The 20,001-nt window shown below is 38.3% G+C and overlaps 1 protein-coding gene across 3 annotated transcripts in view; it reads left to right on the plus strand.

Annotated features, from left to right (window-relative positions):
• Positions 1-20,001, plus strand: part of CNOT4 (CCR4-NOT transcription complex subunit 4) — a 76,603-nt gene that overhangs the window by 21,843 nt on the left and 34,759 nt on the right. For all 3 annotated transcript variants that reach the window (XM_059472839.1, XM_059472840.1, XM_059472841.1), the window contains exons 2-3: positions 11,287-11,530; positions 18,846-19,043. In XM_059472839.1, the coding sequence (XP_059328822.1) occupies positions 11,357-11,530; positions 18,846-19,043 (372 nt within the window). In that variant the 5' untranslated portion in view covers positions 11,287-11,356. The remainder of the gene's footprint in view (positions 1-11,286; positions 11,531-18,845; positions 19,044-20,001) is intronic.

Consider the following 20,001-nt stretch of genomic DNA (forward strand, 5'->3'; position numbering starts at 1 on the left):
TGCCAACTTTTCAGACCATGTGTACTAACACATTGGAGCTTCTACAATTATCAATGGAGGCAAGAAATCCCAGTTCCAGACTATGGGTGGGTTAATATATTCAAGATGTTTGTAATATTTAGTGATTGGGAATGGCAATTCACATGTCAGCATTCTGTAATTGATTGCTGATTGCCATTCCCTTACTCAAGCTGTGTATTTTTCTTGAAAATTCAAAATGCAACTTCATTAACTTTGGCTTGATGCTCCTAAAGAGAAAATTCTGGCATTGTTCTTCATGTGCTGAATCAGGAACACAGTCAGGAGATCTGTTCATTTTTTTTTTCTCCTTTTCTTTCTTTCTTTTCTAAGTGAGCTGTAGACCACAGCATATTCAAAAAACGTGAGTTACGTGAAGAGAAATTACTGCTGAGTTACGTGATTAAAAAACCCTCAAATTCTTCGTGTTGGTTTGACTGTATGTAATCAGAGTCACTAAAAGGCAAAATACTTGATTCAGACTTGGAAATAGTTTAAAGGGGATAGTACAGAAAAGCTGGTAGTCTGTCAGAAGCTGTTACTGCTCCAGCAGTTTTCCTTGAGTTCTGTCCTATGTAGAGGAATGACAGCAGCTGACTATTGCTTCTACACCATATCTCTAGATCCAGAAGTACAGTGTTTAATATTTTTAAAGTAAATAATTTTACTGTCTCTGCTTCATCTTGACCTTGTCAAGAATGGCTTGTATGGTGATGACTGGGCAGGGGTTTGATCATTATCACTACTTATTCTATTGTGATCTTCTTCAGTTAAAGGCAAGAGCTCCAGTTAGTAGCCATCTGCTGATGCTGCTGCTCCTAGGGCTGACCTAGGTGTGGAAACATTACCTTGAGACAGAAAGGTGTGGTTCCTGTTGGCTTTATGGGAGAGCAAGTGCAGCTTCAGAGAGGAATCTCAGGAGTTTTTTGACTCTGATTAAAGAATGTAGATTTTATTATATACATACTAGGCTACTTTTCCCTTAATTTTTTTCCTTTTGAGGTCTTTTTAGAAACTTTGAGTGAGACAGGCTCATCCTGTATCCCTCTATCTGTACTATTCAGACTATTCTGGATTATCACATTTCATGCTTAAAAAGACCTGAGAAGGTTTCATTGCTTCCAGGAGGACACTGAGTTATGAGGAATAAAGCTAGAGTCTGCAGAATTAGATGTTCATTTGGATTCCTTGTAAGTATCCACATGATTTTAGAGTGAAATGATTTTTTTTTACCTAAGTTAATGTTAGACATAAAAGTACAAACTCTAGGGGAGGCACTGACATAGGTGCTTCACAGTTTGTGACTAGAGAAGGGATGCAGTAATAGTTTGAGTTTTGCTAGTATAAGACAGCATTTCCACTGTAGTCTATGGCTTTACTTTATGCCAGTCTTCTAATTTCTGGCATCAGCTGCCAGTGAGTTTCAAGATGGAATTGTGGGCACTGAGAAGTGCTTGGACTTTGTCAAAGAGTTTTTATTCTTCTGAGCTCAGTGCTTTGCATTATTACTTGATTAGCAAAAACACTCAAGCTGGAATCACTACTCATCCAGAACCTATAGATGAGCTGGATAAGACTTTCTTTCTGTCTTAAACTTGTTTGGGTGCTTTTCTCCCCTTCCAACCCAACCACAAATTCTTTTTGCTTTCATGGATTATGGAAAAACATGAGAGATTTAATACTGTTGTTGCTAAAAAATCAGTAATTAGGCTGATATTATGTTCATGTTTGCTGTTTAAAATGACTTGAAAATGGCATCATAACTGTTGCTCTGTAAAGGCCAAGTTATTTGAAAATATTGGACAACTGCGTTAAAGCCTAATAAAAACATTTTAATTGAGAAGGTGGAGAAGAAACAAATAAACATTAAATACTCTTACCTGTTTCTTGAAGGTTGTTTTAAATAAATTTTTAACACATACATAAGAAACTTAGAGAATTACTTAAAATTTCTTCTGTCTGATTTTCTCGTGTCTTAGCATCCTTGAAATCGGGAAAGCAATGGAAGGGAACTGAGGGGTAGTTACTAACCCCAGCTGGATCTCCCATATCCTCATTCTGAAGTGTATTCAGCTGTGTTATTAAGCTTCAGAGTGAATAATTCTTAGTTTTATTCATGTCTCAGTAACAAAGAAGAAAGGTTAGCTTTTACATTGATTTGTACTCTTTCTATTAAAGAAAAACCGCTCAAACAGTCTGTGAAATCACAAACAATGTTCAAGGGGACTCTTGGCTAGAGGCAAGGGATGTGGGGTGGTCAATCCCCCCACGTAAACAGAAAATTTACTGCTTGCTGTGTGTCTTGTGTGAGGGTTTTTTGATAATACTAGTATGTGGCTGCTACACTTCCCTGGTTTATCACTTTGTTATCATTTAATATTGCTGTGACAACTTGGCACTTCATAAGGAGAATTAAAGAATTTGGAAAGTTCCTGATACACTTAGCAGGTTGAGAAAAGAAGCCATAAGCTGTGATCATGCTGATTTGGATTTTATGGCTAATTTTCTGCAAGCTGTTTTGGTAGTTCTTACTGGCTAAAGGAATATATGTGTGTCTTTATAGTGCATGGTGCTGCAAATAGGAGTGCATATCTCTTCAGTGTCATCAGCTTCTATCCCCCTTTTTTGTGCTTGTTCCCCCCTGCCCCTAGCAGTTCTAACTTTCCAAGTATTATTCCCAAGATAATTTCAGAAGTGTGTGTGTTGGCTACTGGATACTATTCCCCCAAGAGCAAAAGTGCTGCCTCTTAATGATTAAAAATCTTAGAATCTTTGTAAAAAATCTAGAGAAAAAATTAATGTATAGTGTGCTTTTGCTCTTATGACAAGTTACATTTGTTTGGTTATGCTTTGTGTGGTACTGTTTCTGTACCTGCTTCTTCAGGGCACATAAGAGAATTCTTCTGCTATAGAGAAAGGCAGTTAGGTAATGGATATTTAAATCTCTGGAAATCCGTTTGCAGGAGTTTTAACTGAATTTTCTTTTTCCTTCATTTGGATAACATATATATCCAGGAACGAATAAGAAAACTGCTTACAGGTTTTTTACACTGGACAGTATAACTGCTGTAGTTTTAAGGAGTGCAGCTGGATAAGCAGGCTAGGACTTCTAAAGATGCTGCAGTGGTCTTGTTCATGCTGCACTGTGAAAATGCAAATCAAGAGGCTTTTTTATAATGTGGAAGCTGAGCTGTCCTTGAATGCAAGTTAAAAAAAAATAAAAATTACATGCTTAATTCTGAGCATACTGTGTTGGTGTTCTGTGCCAGATTGTTCTTCAGTGGTGGTATGACTTTCAGATCAGACCAGTTGGAATATTAAGTCTGTGTGAACTAATGCAGCTGGAGCAACAGGTCAAAAGTAAATCCTTCTGGAAAATTATCCAGAAGGTAATGGCTGCAGCTGAGTTATGCAAATGGATTATATTCAAATACAGTCTTAGTCTTACAGCCTGAAATGGGCTGATTTTCCTGTGTGTGTAAGAATTTCTGGGTCATTGCTCTTTAAAGGATGTGGAGTTCTTCAGACCTGTGCTGTTCTTTCTAATTGGATCTGAGAATATTTGCCATTATTATTAAGAATGCTATCTAGTACAAACTAACACAAGAAACTTTTGTTATAGAATGGCATGTTCTCACCTCTTCTGTGAAGAAAGAAATGGACTGATAAAAACTCTGATACCTGGAAGCTTGGAACAAATGCTGGGGTTTTTTTTCATCTTTTGGGTGAAGGCATCCTACAGAAACGTGAATAGCCCGAATGGTGCCAGGAGATCAAATGAAAATGGGAGATGGTGAGAGAATTACCTAGGAAACAGGAAGAGAGAGCTGAGCTGTCATGGGAGATGGAAGAATATCCTGAATGGCAGGGCAAAGGGGAAGGGTGTTGGTGATGTGGTGACTGGGGGTGGCATGTTGAATTTTTGTGAATTTTGGAGTTTAAGTTCTAAATTGATCTGCACGTCATGTCTCAGTGTATGTAGCACCTTAGTAGGAACTAGACATAACACAACATTGTGGAAAAATTGTACTATGGCACAGTGATGTGTAGACACCCCAAGTGCAAAGCAGGTGTTTCATGCTGGAGTGCTGTGTGAGCACCATAAAGACCCTCCATTCCCCAAACAGCCTGTTTATAGCCACCTGTGGTTGCTGTGTGATTGGCAAGTTGGTATATCTAGATCATGTTTCTGACAGTGACTGGTAGCAGATGCTCTGAGGAGAGGCTACAAGGCATGGAGTAGTAGCCTTTTTCCCAGTAATGAGAGATTTAGGGATTTCAGAGTAGTTCAGATGGAACATATTTAATATTAAATGAAAGCAGACAGATTTATTTTTGTTTTAGTATTACATGTTATGGTCTCTGCAACATCCTTTGACAGCAATTTGTGATATATTTTTTGCTGTATACAAATGTGTAGAGGTATGGCTATTTTGCTTCACTTGTTGCTTGGGCATCTACTTTGTCAGAAGGAAATAACCATGCTGGAATGTATATACCAATATTACATGGTCTCTGTGTGTGACAGAGACTTAAACTATGTAACCTAATAATTGTATAGCCCATTTCTAGTTCATTATCCAATTGCTTTAGACATGTAATATCTATATATAGTGATGCTGTAAGTACAGAAAATAAAAAATAGAGGCCTGCAGAAAGTGGAAGAAAAGGAATCCTAGAACTGAATGTGACTGAATATGGGAAATTAATTTTTACAATTAGAGGCCAATATTATGCTTGTAATTTCATTGAGTGAGATGACCAACATGCTGGGATAGTGTAGTCTTGTATAATTATGTCCAGACCTTTATGAGCCTGTGGATGAATTTGTCAAAATCTTACTTGGCCTTTTTTCCTTCTGAATAAATTGTCTTGATTCTGTTAATGACTTGTAAGAAAGTAAGTTATCTGAGTAAATAATATCTTACTTGGCATTCATGTGTCATGGTAGCCCTTTATGCAGTGTTCTGGGTGCTGTAACAATAAGCCAATAATGACCAATTCTTGGTTCAGTTTAAATGAGAGAAAAGTATCTTTTTGTGGTCTGTAACTTCTTTTTCTTTGCCATGTAACTGTCTTGAAATAGTTTGTGTTCACTTTGGGTTTATAAAGAATGATTAGTTCCTTTTTCATTTAGCAGGAGTCATCTGACTATTTTTGTTATTAGCTGTCTTGAAGGCATGAGGTAGAAACATCTCAGGTGCTTTCTTTGGCTGTGTTGCACTGTTGCTCAACGTGCTGCTTGAGCAGTTGCTACTTCTAGATGTTTGTTTCTGTTTTTTCACAATACTTGAGCCAGCTTCTGTATGGCTGTGTGATGGAGATGGAGGATGGATTTAGCTAAGTATCATGATGCAAAGATAGTTATGTTTTGGTCTTTTGGTTCAAGTGATGGTACAGCTGCTTATGCTGGCAGAATTTGAAGTCTGAGACCATGAGGGTGAGCTCCCTAGGCACCTGTAGGGAGACACAAAGCAGGGGAGTGTCTAGAGGCTTCAGTTTTGACCTCTGAGCTAAATAACTTGGGGATAATCCTAGCCAGTGTAACAGTGTTTTCAGAAGTACTGAGATGACTGTGTGATTCCTGGTTGTACTTTCCAAACGTTTGGGACTTTGTCAGCGTCTTAACTTTTCTTAGAAGTTGTTTGTCCTGCAATCAAAATGTAGCTCTAGATTATAAACACAGTAATAAACATCCCAGAAAGAGGCCGTGGGGGATGATGGACTTTGTAATTACAGGACATGATTTTACAATCTGTAGTACATTTTGCTTTAAATGTTCAGCACAGTCAGGAAATAGAAGTAGGAAGTGAACTTTTCATTGGTCTCAAATGAAAATTAGCTTGGATGAATTCAGGAGCCTGCTTGCTTGCTACTGAAGTGTCTTTGTTTCCAGTCAGTAACAGACCCATAAAACTCAGAAAAGTATAGCCCCTTTTCAGTACTCCTGAAAATGTTGGCTGTCTCAAATGTCAGTGTTGTAAACCAGGTGATTGTAAAATATTACTGTATTTTGATGTGAGTGAAGGGCTGGTGGAAGAAAGGGACCTCTCTTCTTTGGTAGGGCTCAAAAAAAGGCAAATACAGGGTAGCATGTCAAAAAGATGGAAAATTATGTGGAAGTTTCACAGATTCTTCTAAATTGTGTGGATGACTTTGTGAAAACAGCTAGTCTTGTGTCTGTTACAAGGATTTGGTATGTGCATATGTGAACTTTCTGCCATATGGATTATCTGCTAACTCACCGAATCTCCCTCAGTTCTGTTTTTAAATCAGTAAAAATTGGCTTTTCTTTCTAGTGTGCCTATGAAAGGTTTTATTGTGAAGCTTCAATGAAATGAAGTGATAGCCTTTCTTACTTGCACTCTGAAGAAGTGGTATTGTTTTCCTTCTAGCAGTCGCTAGTGGAAGCAGGTTGTCATAAATGTGCCTCAGCCGACTTAAACGTACCCCCCTGGCAAAGCTGGCCAGAAGGAGAGTGCTGTGCTGACAGAGCTGCTGATTCTCCCCTGCTTCAAGGAAGGGATAGCCCATTATTGCTGCTGTCTGCAGCCTGCTTGTCCTTCTCCCTCCAGCTTGTATGTGGATCAACACGGAGGTGAAGCATAGAAAGGGATGTGATCCTTCAGCAGAGTGGGAGGAGGGGTCTTGCCAGGGGGAGCTGCCCTCCCAGTAGCATTGTGTGGGCAAGCATCTGCATACACTGAAGTTTTGAGACTTCTCATGGCTGATGAATTTCAAGAGATACAAGGCCAGGAAAAAAGCATGGGTTTCTGTTTGCGTAAGTTTAATGAGCCCTTACTAAAGGTTCAGTCCACAGACTCCGACCTGTTTCACTTCAAGTGTCAGGTATGTTTGAACTTTAAGTGAAACATTAGCTAATGCATGTCTGGATATGTTTTTCCTTCAAGAGGCCGTAAGTCTCCAAATACTTTCTGGGATGTGAGTCTTTACTGAGTTTTTTCATAACTAGATTTTGAGAACTTTTGTCTGTGACACTTGTGTTTTCTTAAAGCAAGTAGCAAGGCTGGATTCAGTCCATTGTGTGAGAAGAAGAATGTGTTTGTATTCTCTGGAGCTAGCTGCCCCTCCTGGAGGAGAACTTAAACTTTAAGGGACATGTTTACTAAAATGAACTGCCAGCAAATGGAGATGTTCTCATGTCTGCTTTAGAGAGATGAGGAGTGTGTGTCAAGTCTCAAACTGTTGAGGAAAAACAAGGCATAATAAGTTCATTTTTTCCCCTGACTCCTCCCCTCCTTTTTTTATGACCCCTTTTAAAATTAAGTAGGGAAAATATACTGCTGGAAGTTAAATTTGCTTGCTCACCTCAAGTGCAAAAGAGAAAGGCAACAAGCATCTGCATCCGAAATGGGCTGAAATCACTAGGTATATTAGAAGTTATGTTTAAGTGAGCACCCTCAAAATAGTAGGATCACTTTTTCCTCAACTGCTAAGTCCAGTGGATTTTATCAGGAGTAACAATTGTTTGATGAAGCTGATTAGACACAGCTGTCATCTGCTAAGTAAGCACTTAAAGTTAATAAAAATGTCTCCATTTTTTCCATTCCGTATGTGTTTGGAAAAGAACTTATTAGTTGGTACAGTACAAGGGATAAAGCACAGAACTTCATATTTCTGTAGTTTGGATATTACCTTTTACAAAATCACTACACCTAAAGCATGCTGCTGGACATTGTCCACTTCTGCTTCATCTCTGTGCGAATATTTCGGTATAGTGTCCTGTAAACAGGATGGCGAACTGTTGGAGCCATGTTTGACTTCAGTCATTGGAGTTTTGGATATGTATGTACAGATTCTATCTGCTTGTAAAGCACATGTAGATGTGCACAATCTTCTTCCTTTTCTCCTGAGGCATGATTAATTTCATCTCTTTGAACTTGATCCCAAAGACAAAATACTCTGGATCAAGCACAACATATAATACCACCTTTTGTTTTTTGCTATTGCTTCATTACTTTTCCTGTGCTGTTTATCTGGAATTGTTTGGAATAGTCTTAGAGCTGACTAGTTACTCTGTGTTTCTTGGTAGGGCATGAACTGTATGCAGAATGCATTTTTGATGCTTTTCTCTGCATGTTATTCCAGTTTTGAAAAGAAACAAGTACTGTTCCGATGCAGATTTCAGACACAAATCCTGGTGTATAAACCCTTTTGAAATGGAGACACACTCCAGTGGAGAATCCCTAAATGGGATGTTGAATGGTCTGTGGCCAAGTAAATAAATATTTCGTCAATTTCAAGAAACATGGCACACAGCTGCTCCTTACTCCTTGTTGTAAAATAACGGGCCATTTGCTGACTGAAGCAAGCTATTGACATTATTGCTAGCAGCTGCTGAACTCTTGGTGTTAACTTAAACAGCTCATAAATGTTAATTATGTTGCAGTTTTGTTAGAGCTCATCTGCATATCCCAGAGGCACTAGCTAACATGTTATGCTTTTTATCCACGTGAACTGATGACATTTCTTAGTGGAGATTCCAAATAATAACTTCCTAAGTCAGTTCAGTGATTTTACTGTAGTGGTGAAAGTTTCTCTTTTAACTACAGTTTCACTAGTACTAGTATAACTTTACTTAAATGTGTTTCAATAGGCTCAGAGCTGCTGAGCATGTGATGGATTGAGTATGAAGTATAAAGGAATATACTGAGTGCTCACTGACCTGTTGTTGGGAGATCTGTGACAAAGTTTAACCCAAAGCCAAACTGAGCAAAATCAGTTGAGTTTATCCCTTTGGTTTAAAGTAATTTTCATATTGTTACGGTTTTGTTGCTGTACAAGTGTTAAAAGCTTACACAAAGTGTTTACAGTCTACTGTAAAAGTGTATGTTATCTGCCTAATAACCACTAAAATGTTTTGGGGCCTTTTACCAGTCCCTCCCATTTTTCAGCCAGCGGGGATGTGTTCTTTAAAACAAAGCTCCCAAACAAAGTAATCCTTTTTTCCCTTCAGGTCAGATTCTGCTAGCATTCTTTGTAGGAAACGCTGGTAAACTTCCAGAACCTGGTTTTGAGACTGTCAAAATGATTGTGAATATAGTATGAATGAAAGCACAGATAATGAAATGAAAGCTGCTGTATTATCATCCAAGTTTAACTTTTTGATTGTAGTAGTTTTGACAGTCAGAAAGAGGACAGTGTTGTTGCTAGTGCATACTATATAGAGAAGTTATACTTAGAGTATCTAATAGTTGTTCTCTCATCCTTACTTTTTTGTGGTCATCCAGTGGACATTTTTCTCTCAAGGGCAGTGGTATATGTTTACCAGAAGTACACTTTGTGCTTGGAGGATATACTGCCTACCAAACTAGCTGGAATTGCAGGTAGTCTGGTCTTCTGGTATCAGCCTGTGATTGCAGGTTAACCTGGTGACAATGCAGCCATTCCCATACAAAGCTGTACGCTCTCTGCTGTGTGTTTGGATGGTGCTTTGATTGCATGTGTGGTTTTTTCCTCCTCAGGGTTTTTTCCTGGCTGCTTGTAGAGGAATTTCTGTCCCTGAAGTGGTGTGCAGACAAGAATGAGTATTGTGGACTGATGCTAGACAGATCTGATCCAGTAAGGTGGGGGGTCCCAGCTTGAGCTGGAACCTCTTGGTCTTTTAAGATAGACTTCATGCAATGAAGTGTGATATGGGGTGAGGAAGATCAAAATACAAGCAATTGTTTGGTTTTTCTTTTTTAGGGGGGTGGGGAAAGTATCAAATCAGTGCTATGTAAGGCTAACATCAGACCATACTGAAATCTGTGAGCAAGGGTTTGACCTCACAACAATTCAGTCATCTTATTTCCAGGGACAGAATTAAATGTCTCTCTTCCTCAGACAGAGGTGTGTGAGAATTGGTTTCTGGATTTTCTCATAAAAGCCTGGAGAAATACTGGATAGTACAGAATCCAGTAGCTTTTGGTTAGAAATGAAACAGAAAACTTTTTGGTAGAGGGGGGACTCCAGATTGTGTGTGTGCGTTTCAGTTATAATTCCACTAGTAATGTTTTGGGAAAAACATGATTGTAAAAAGAATTCTGTATTTTAAAAACTTTAGAGTTCACTTATTTCTAAAGAAGTGGTGTAGTTCATTAAAGCTAGTGTGACAATCCAGCTATCAATTCTGGTCACATCTTTTCAGTATTTATCAATGGGTTTTTAGTTTTTGTTCATTTGTTCCTTTTATTTTTCTTCCAAAGGTCCACCTAAAAATTCTGTTGTTGCCCTTGATTTCTGCCCCATCTACATGCATATCTCATGCAGCAGATGGAGACAGCTTGTTGAGACTGGACACAATTTCATATATCCAGAGTGTCACTTAAATGAGAAGAAAACACCCACATTAATTTTCTCAGTGACTCCAAGTGTCTTGTTTTGAGACTGAAAGTAAATTTCCTGTGCTGCATCCTTAAACTGAGAGTAGAAGCATACTCAAATGGCTGATTTCAGGAAATTAATAGTGACTTGAATATTGGCCTTCTTCAAAATTCTGGTTCAGAATTATCTTCTTGTGGCTGCACTCCAAATTAAAACTGGAGCTTTTTCAACCACATTGTGTGTATTTTTGGCTTTGGTGTGAATTGGGTGCTGATGAAAAAGATAGCTGACTTGGATGGAAGTTTGACGCACGTAGAAAGATGTGTACCTGAAAAATCATGGCTAATGAAGTAGTCTTAAGGCTGATCTAAGATCAGTCTCTGGATCAAAACAATGAGATAGAAAAAATAAATAAATTATCCTGAGTAAGAAGCTTTCCTTGGTTTTGATGTTAATTCTGTAACCTCAAAAGTTTGAATGGATGACCTAAATGTTACTGCAGATCTCATTGTTCCAAGTCTCTGAGCAAAGGAATAAATTGTTCATAAACATTAAGTGCCGCATTCAAGGATTTGACTTTGGGTTTGTAAAGGACTTCAAGAAAGCAGTAGATAAAGGAGGTTTATGTACATACTATACAACAGTGTGTGGTATACACTGATTTCTTTGCAATCTGCATTTTGAAACCCAAACAGGCCAGTGAACTGCCAAAGTGTCTGTCTGTCCAGGTGGGGAGGGTGCATCACCAGTACCACCTTTTTATTACTTGTAAGGCTTGTAAGTAGGAAAAAACAATCAAATTGATTTGGCAGAAACTTGTGTTTTAGTAGATAACTTGTGTGGGGAGAAGAAAAGTGATGAAAACCTGAAATGTTAAAAGGTACAAAAGAAAAGTTGTACACAGTTTTAATAATATTTTTTCTTTTTATTTCCCTCTTACAGACCTTCAAGTGCTGACCTTCTTGGTCTATTAAGTTATTATAAACTTTTGCTGCTCTGCGAACATATAAAGATGTCTCGCAGCCCTGATGCTAAGGAAGACCCTGTGGAATGCCCTCTTTGCATGGAGCCTCTGGAAATTGATGACATCAATTTCTTCCCTTGCACCTGTGGGTACCAAATCTGTCGTTTCTGTTGGCATCGTATTCGCACTGATGAGAACGGACTTTGTCCTGCTTGCAGAAAGGTAAATCCCTGGAACAGCGGCTTGTCTTGCATATTTCACAAGGCTTTTGTATTGTGTTGGTACCAAAGACATCCTTTTCCTTGAGGGAAACGATCATCTAGCCATGGCCTAGATCAAGGGTGAGGTGTTGGATCTTTCAGATTCTGTCTCCCTATGTATTGAAGCTGTTATGACACAGCTGGTCTTGATTTATTAAATTCAGAACCAGATTGGTAGGGGAAGCTTCGGGTCAGAACCAAGGCATGCTGATGCTGTGAGAACTGCTAAAAATAAAAATCCTTTGAGTTGGGGTACTAATGCATTAACAGAGTCTTTTCAGGAAGAATAGTGAGTGTTCCAGCATTGGGTTTACTGAGAGCTAAGGTTCTGTTAAACTGAAGAGCTGACTGAGAAGCAAGTTTATAGAGCACCTATGTGTTTTGTTGTGGCACTGCAGCTTTTTAATTCATATTTTAGTGGATACTAAATGTATAAAAATCTTTGGAAAGATATCCACTGGTGTTAAATTTTGAAGCATTTCAAAGTCTAGACTATTTGTCTAGTATTCTGATCTTGTTGACAGATGCTTGAAGATAGTACTTGATACCTCCCCGTGTTCTTGATGTCTGGCTGATTTGGTTGGCCACAGCTGTAAATGTCAACTTCACTAAGTTGCCTGTTATTTCTTTTGAATTATTTTATTTGTCCTTCTAGTGTTTTGCTTAAACTCATTATTTCCTTTTCTTCAGTGTTTAATAAAATTCCTTTTCAGTATCTTCTTGTCTTTAATGACTTCCCTTGACTGTAACTTTTTTGCCTGGCCTTTCTCTTCTTGTAGTTGCAGCTACTTATGTGTTCTTGTTCTCCTATTATTTAATCCTGTTTAATGGTCCTGTCCCTAGTTTATGCCTCTCTTGTCTTCCTGTCTCATGTTACAGCTTCTTTTTCAGACCCCCAGTAATCTTACTTGGTCTCACTATCTTTATTCAATGCCACAGTATTTTATAAGCACTTCCAGTCATATTTTCTTGCTGCTCTTTTGAGCTTTGGCCACGCTAGAGCTGCTGCTGTTGACCTGTGTTTGGATGCCTCTGAAAGCCTGAAGGTTTTCCCACAGCAACATGTTTAAAATTTCTGTAAATTTGCTGCAATATTTGAGCTCCGTGTTCTGCAAGATAGATCCACGTGTTACCAGCCAAATCCTTCTCCACTTGGGATACCTGCTGTAGATGACACATGCTGTAATTTCCTACAGTACAAGAAGATTTCTACTCTTCTGATACAACGTGAGATTTCTGGGATTTCCTTGTCTAAGTCGCTTTGTTTTCCTGGATTGGTTACACTATTTTTTACCTATTTGTTATTTGAAGTTTGTGAAATGTATTTGAAGAATCACAGAAGCAGTGTGCTAGTCACTGGTTTTGGGTGTCTGAATTCTTTAAAATATGGTGGCCTCTTAATGTGGAATACTCTGCCCTATGGTTGGATGTGCAAGTATTATGATTGGATGTGCAAGCCTGATTGGATACAGTTTGTTCAGAAAAACTGTTCATGAGGAAACCTCGAGTAAGTGCTATGATTGGAGTGTAACATACTGGCCACTCCTGGAGAGAAAGGAGACATCATCTTTCATAACAGATGAAGATTATGTTGATACATTCTTCATTTATGGACTGCAAGATATGCTTGAGTGGATTTGGAGCTGTGTCGCTGGATTGTACGAGACTGGCCTGAAGAAGTCTGGCTGAGGAGGACATCTCTTCCATGGCACAAAGACATTGTCATGCAGAGACCACACCAGGACCTTGGGAATAAATCCTCTTGAGCTATGGAGTTACAGCATTAAATAAGTGAAGAAGGCATCTTTTGAAGTGTGCTGGACAGAAGGAACCAGGTATGTGTATTTGTGTTCAGTGTGTGTAAGTAGTCACTGTCTGTGCATAGTAAGGCTTCTGGGGAAAGAGCTGAGCATTTTTCTATTTGTAGCTACTATGGTGCACATTGATTGTGGCCACTTAAAATGCTGAAGCACAGAATATGGCAAAGCAACAAAGTTTTTGCAGGAAAGTTTATAGTAGGGGTACAATGGTTTCAACAGGTATGCTATATTGTTACGATGAGTATACCAGTGCAGGATACTTATTGTGAAATGGACTGTGGATAAACATATATTAAAACAAGGATGAGTTTGTTATTTACAATTACATAATAGAAACCTGCTATTTGTGCCAATGTTATTGAATGCAGTGTGACTTATCCAGTAATTTGAGCACTACTCCATGGAGAAGAGCAGTGAACAACCCCATGTCCAGGGGTTTTGGTTGAAGCGTTTGGGGGAGATTTTGGAAAGGTCTGTAGTAAAATAGCTTGGCTAAATGCTGTGGTGGCATATATGCCATTAGATCTTAACTGTGCATTGCATATATACCATTATCTTCTTAAGCTTCTTTAATTCACTTCTAACTGAAAAGATGTTAGCATGTGGTTTCTTCTGCCCAGGGGAGAGTACTTCTGTGTGTTTGAACTGTTATATAACTTAATATCTGCACATGCAGAATATGTTCATGTGGTTGCAGTCAATTGATTTAGTCTGCCTTAAGTTTCCTCCTGTGAATAATAGCAGTCTACAAACATTTGCTTTAGTAAGGTGCTAGTGTGAATTAAATACTGCTTGGAAACTGGTACATCTTAGTATTAACATGTTAAAAACTTTCTAAACTTCATTAAAATCTTCTGAAATAGCCTTGAAAAATGCCTTATTTCTAGAGAAATAGAAATTGTTTCTGTTTAATTCACTAACTCCAAAAGTACCTACTTCAAAAAAATATTGAGCTATCTGGCTTTGGGTTCCTGATGCCCTTCAGAATTGTAGGTGTAGCCAGTTGCAAGATACCAAGCAAGGCTTCTTGTTTTTTCCAGTTAATTGATTTCTTAACTGTGAGTGAAATAGCTGCTAACTAGACAAAATAGAATGAAAATATGCTGTCTTCAGAAGAGACTGCTGTAGCCAGAAGCTGGTTTGCTTGGCAGCAGACTTGCCAGTTCTGATTGTAATGCCAGTGATAATTCTTTGCAGGGATATTTCTGTTATCCTTTCTGTAAAATTCAGCAGTCTAGCTCCTGTTTGCCATGTGAATAATACATACTGTCTCAATTGCTTAATTAGAACATGCCACTCTTAGCCCTTAATGTCAGTTCTTCCACTTTTTTAATCCAGCAACAAAAAAGCCTAGCTTGTTCATGTTTAAGTATTTTGCTCTTCCACCAAATAATATAACTTGATAGACAGTTGTTCCTGATGTGTGGCTTTGGCTTTTTCTCCAGTTCCTTGACTGAGTGTCCTTTATCTCTCCTATGAGAGATGTAGCACCTTGTGCTAGAGATGGAGAGAGATAGCACACTGCTTAGATGTATGATCAAGAAATTAACATGCTTGGTCCATGTTTCTCTACTACTTCTGTGTAAAAGGAACACTTAGTCTTAAAGCACAGTCTCCAAATATCAGTGTTTCTTCCTGTGCTTTTTATCCCACAACTGAGTCATTTGGTGCAACAACTGATGTTTTGAAATAGATAGGAATTTATTTTCTTTAATGTTAGTATAATGGTGTATACTGTGCATAAACCTTATTCACTTCCTTTGTATTTCTTGTTTCAGGACCTATTTGGTAGCAAGACAACAAGTGGGAAATGCTGGTGCATCCATTCTGTGGAAGGAATGTGACCTACCTGGGAATGACAAAAGCAAAGTGCTTGACAAATCACAGCTCAGCTTTCAACAATTGGGAAATGGGGGAAAAAAAGTCTGAAAGGAAACAAAACTGAAATAACAAGACAAAATTAGTCAGGAAGACTGAGAATTCATCAAGGGCCTTCTCTGATTAGAGAAACAAAGACTTCAAGAGACATTCAGACTTTTGGTGATGTTCCTGTAGGGTCTACCTTGCACTTAGTGTAAAGAAAATTTGGTCTTATTCCATGATGGCACACTGTTTGGGGAGCCTCATTGTTTTTGTCTGAAAAGCATTGGTATAACTTAAGTGAGAGGTGTCAGGATGAGAGTGAACTTAGTGAATTGTTGATGTTGATATCTCCTAATGTCTTGCATCTGAAAGTACATCAATGCTGATACCACTAGAGGTAGCTACTTTGGTTGGATCTCAAATCCTTTATCAGCTAAGGCATTAGAGATAGTATGTTAATTAAGTATATTGTTTTAAAAAAATAAGCTGTAGTCATGTCAGTAGCATTTCCACTTTTTTGCTGCAAAACCTGAGAGGCTCTGTTATGTATAGTCCTCTTTCTACTTCTGATTTGTAGGGTTAGACAGCAAAAACAACATACCAAATGGTGCTGTGAAGTACACCAGCTGTCAATCCACCTTGCTTGGCTTTCAGAGACTTGTTCCAGCAGTCTGCAGTGCATGCACCTGTTTGTAGTTGAACCATCATCCAAGTTTGTGAACTTCATCACTGGGAAACCATGACTCTGAAGATGAAATAATTTATTTCCCTATTTGTAGACTGATTTTTGTCCTTTACTTGAAAGGAAAATGATTTCTAATACTATTTCTTTTAGAATTAGTTTCTGAGATGTTGATGCTATGCTTATTTGCCTTCCACATTCTTTAAATGTGCAATATCTCCTAATTTGTTATTATGCCACACATGATACATAGCTAGGAAATTATCTACCCCTCAGTTGTTTTAGGGTTATTCTTGGGATTCAAGAGATGTGTGCAGATTCATTTATAGGTCCTGTAAGTCAGCATATCAAACTATTTCCATTCCTTGAGAGCATGAGAAGCATGTCATATGGGTGATGCACAATATAAAACATGTATTTAATACAGCCCTACAGTATCTAGTGAGAACTTCAGAAGATTCTGTTGCTCAGACAAGTGTGGTTATCCATGATGGGACACCATTTGCTGCTGCTGCTTAGTGACTGAAGTTCCTATTCTGCTTGTCTGAAGCTTTCTGCTGAGATGGAGACATTTCTCTTTCCCTGATTCTCAAGCTGCCTAGTTGTGTTCTACTAGGAGTTTTTATGCTTTCCTGTAGAAATACAAACTACTATTTGGACATAGAAATGTTCTGTTCAGGGTTATGCTTGAGCTACCCAGGATGTTTTCTGATTCATGTTCAGTACCTCCAGCAGCAAACAGCTGTACAGAGAAGGAATATCCTGTCTGATTTGCTACTCACTTGTGAATATACTCTGAATGTGGCTGGACTTGGCAAGAAAGAAGCTGATGAATTTTGACACTGCTGTAGTTTCCTTGAACCTTCAGGAGCCTTACTGAATCTACTGAAAACCATTAATGCATTTCTTGCACGGTACCAGAGAGCAGCACTCTTGCAAATTTTGCCTTGCATAGTATGGCATGTGGAGTAGGAATTAATCTTTGAAAGAATGGATTGTGGATAGGACATCACTTGATGTAGGGCAAGGCATATTTTTGGAACTATATCTGTTATACTGGTACACTTTTCTTCCTATTCCTATCTGAACTCACTGATAACTGAGATAACTCACTCTTTGCCCTGAGTAATCTTTTTCTTCTATAAAAACCTAACATTTTTCTTCTTTAGTTTACGGGATTTACTAATACAGATTTTGAGAAGCTCATTAAGTGTAAAATTATTCTGCAGCTCAGAAGTCCTCATATGTAGATGTGTTAAAACACAAGATGATAGTTGGCTATAGCAAATCTCAAGTGACCTTACTAGTTGGTTGTTGGTGTTCATCAAGTGCATTTTGAAATCTAAATAATGTATTCAGTGTTAACTCTGAGTTAATTGAGTAACTAATCAGAGTAATACTGAATCTCTTTTTGAGAAATGCTATGGTTTTGACTGTTCTTCAAGAGTAACTTGAGCCCTTAGTGTGTTTTCATGTGAAGGACACCTGCTAAAGTGTCTTACACATTTAAATTCCTTCGTCATACTAAGACATGTTCCAGAGGTCTTGATGCTTGACTGAGATGCCATCTGCTCAAGTCAACTGTCGCATATTTGCAGAAGATATCTTACGTGTAGCATAACAATGCTGAACTTTAAACTGAAGAATGGATTTTGATTTGTTTGGGGATATACTCAGAAGGTTATCAGGTCTGAGCACTTGGTGGCTCTTGGAGTAACATCATGCAACTATGAGGAAGATACGCTTTTAACCTAAACATTTTCATCTGTTGTAGATTTTTCTCAGGTTATTTAGTATGACAGCTAGTTTTGTACTCTTGTCATTAAGACAGAACAGTAAGGAAAAAGTTAAACTCATTTTTGTTGGACTTGCACACTGAAAGCTTTGGTTATAGTAGTACAAGCAAAGACTTTAGTTCAACATACTGGTGAGCTTGAGCTTAGCTTCCTTGTCTTAAGTCTCTGTCTTAATTCACATCTCCTGTACTCTTCTCATTTTTTACTTCTTGGTGTTTAGAGACTCTTCTTTCTGTTTGAGATATGTTCTGTGTACTTGTTTTTGTGCTTAGCGTTGCTTTCTGTGTGCAGTGTGAAACCTCACTTTTCAGTCTGAAAAAACTGGGGCAGGTAAGGAATGTGGGACTGCTTTGAGGAGTAATCTGGGGCAGAGGACAGTGCACTGTATTCTGCAAGACCCAGCTAAAATAGTGCCTTTATAGCATGAATAGAGCAGTCTTTTTCGGTAACTCTGAGGATACTTGTACTTCTCTTGCATACTTTTGAGATTAAAACATACAGTGTTATATCTGTGAGGAGTTACCTGTAGGGATGGAGAGACCAAATTTCAAACTTGTACATAAGCATGGTGAGAGTACTGTCATTAATTGTGTTGAAATCCCTCTCTTCACTAGAAATTAACCATGTAAACTTTGAGTAGTATGATGATGTTACTGTCTTGAACTTAGTGGACCACTGAAGCTACATTTGTATTTTAATTTCTTATCTCAGAAATACTTAAAGATACTTAAACGTCTTGAGTATGTTTAAGTACCCAGATCTGTATCAGAAGTAAATATAAAGTGCATGCTTTCATCCTGCTTACACTAAGCTCTTGTTAGTGTAAGCTGTGTTGGCTGTCATGTTGCAGCTGCTTGTGATGTTACCAAACTGACTAGGCAGCTGGGTTAGAATTTGGTTGCCCAAGTCAATATTATGTCTATAAACAGAAGAATTCCATGTAAATGCAAGAAGTTTACCCTTCCCAAAGGACTGAGTATGTCTCTATAATGTGAGTGTCCATAACAGTCAGATCAGTGTAATAAAGAAATTTTTACATTAAAACATGGCAATTAATGGTTTTCAAAGGTGTTGTTTCTTACATGGGTTGGTTTTAATGCTGTTTGTTATGTTTAGCCATATCCAGAAGATCCAGCAGTGTACAAACCACTCTCCCAGGAAGAGCTGCAGAGGATAAAAAACGAGAAGAAACAGAAACAAAATGAGAGGAAACAGAAGATATCAGAGAATCGCAAGCATTTGGCCAGTGTACGGGTTGTACAGAAGAACCTTGTCTTCGTGGTAGGGCTATCTCAGCGCCTAGCAGATCCAGAGGTGAGCAGTTCACATTTGCAGATCTTGCTCCTAACTTGATGCCATGAAACATTGGAATATTCTTGTGTTTCTCTGAAGGATACAAAATTAAGCTATATCAAAATGGTTTGCTGCTGTGAGGCCTCCACTTCTTAAGGAAACACATCTTCCTGCTCCATAATACCCTCAAGAAGTGTTTGTCTCTGTCTTAGGGAGTACAGGTGCTCTGTGATTTTTTTATTTTTTTGGGGAAGGGGGGAAGTTGTTCTTTGTTTAATGATAGGAGCTTGGTTTTAAGCTAAAAATAAGCATAAGGGCTTTTCAGGTACTCATTTTCCTAGGCTGGATCTGCTGGCACTATACAGCTAATACACAGTGTCACACAAACATGTAGGGACAGAAGAAAAAAGCCAACCCTTGGAAGTATATACTAGGAAGAACCATAAGGATTATGTCCTTAGGAAGTTGTGGGGAAAAAGTTAATAAGAGGAAGACCCCAGAAAGAGTTGGCCTACTACTCTGCATCATCAAAAATAAGGTTTTCACTGATTATATTTAAAATGCTTTATTTACTTCCATCATCAGTCATAGGGGCAGGTGGCCAGTGGAGGAAGTGCTAATGCATAAAAGTATCTTGAATTAGAATATGGAGGAAATGTACTACAGGGTAACATAGATGTCTTTAAAATTACAGTGCCAGATTAAATTCACTTCATCAAACTAAACTATGTGGAGAAGTCTCAAACAGAAGTGGGTATTTCTGAGGTCTCAGAGTATAGTCTGTATTTTGCTAGACTGTTAAAAAACAAGTGTATAAAGCAAAGCTGCTTTTAGTGAAGGAGAACAAAAGGAAGGATAAGAAGGGAAGACAAAAAAATCAATTAAAACTGATTTGGTGTATAACACTTCAGTGAGTACTGAAATATAGCAGCAAGTATTTGCAAGCAACTGTCAGCACTGGCTTGGGGCTATTTTACCA

The sequence above is a fragment of the Ammospiza nelsoni genome, chromosome 5 (genome assembly GCF_027579445.1).
Source record: "Ammospiza nelsoni isolate bAmmNel1 chromosome 5, bAmmNel1.pri, whole genome shotgun sequence".
Classification (NCBI taxonomy): Eukaryota; Metazoa; Chordata; class Aves; order Passeriformes; family Passerellidae; genus Ammospiza; species Ammospiza nelsoni.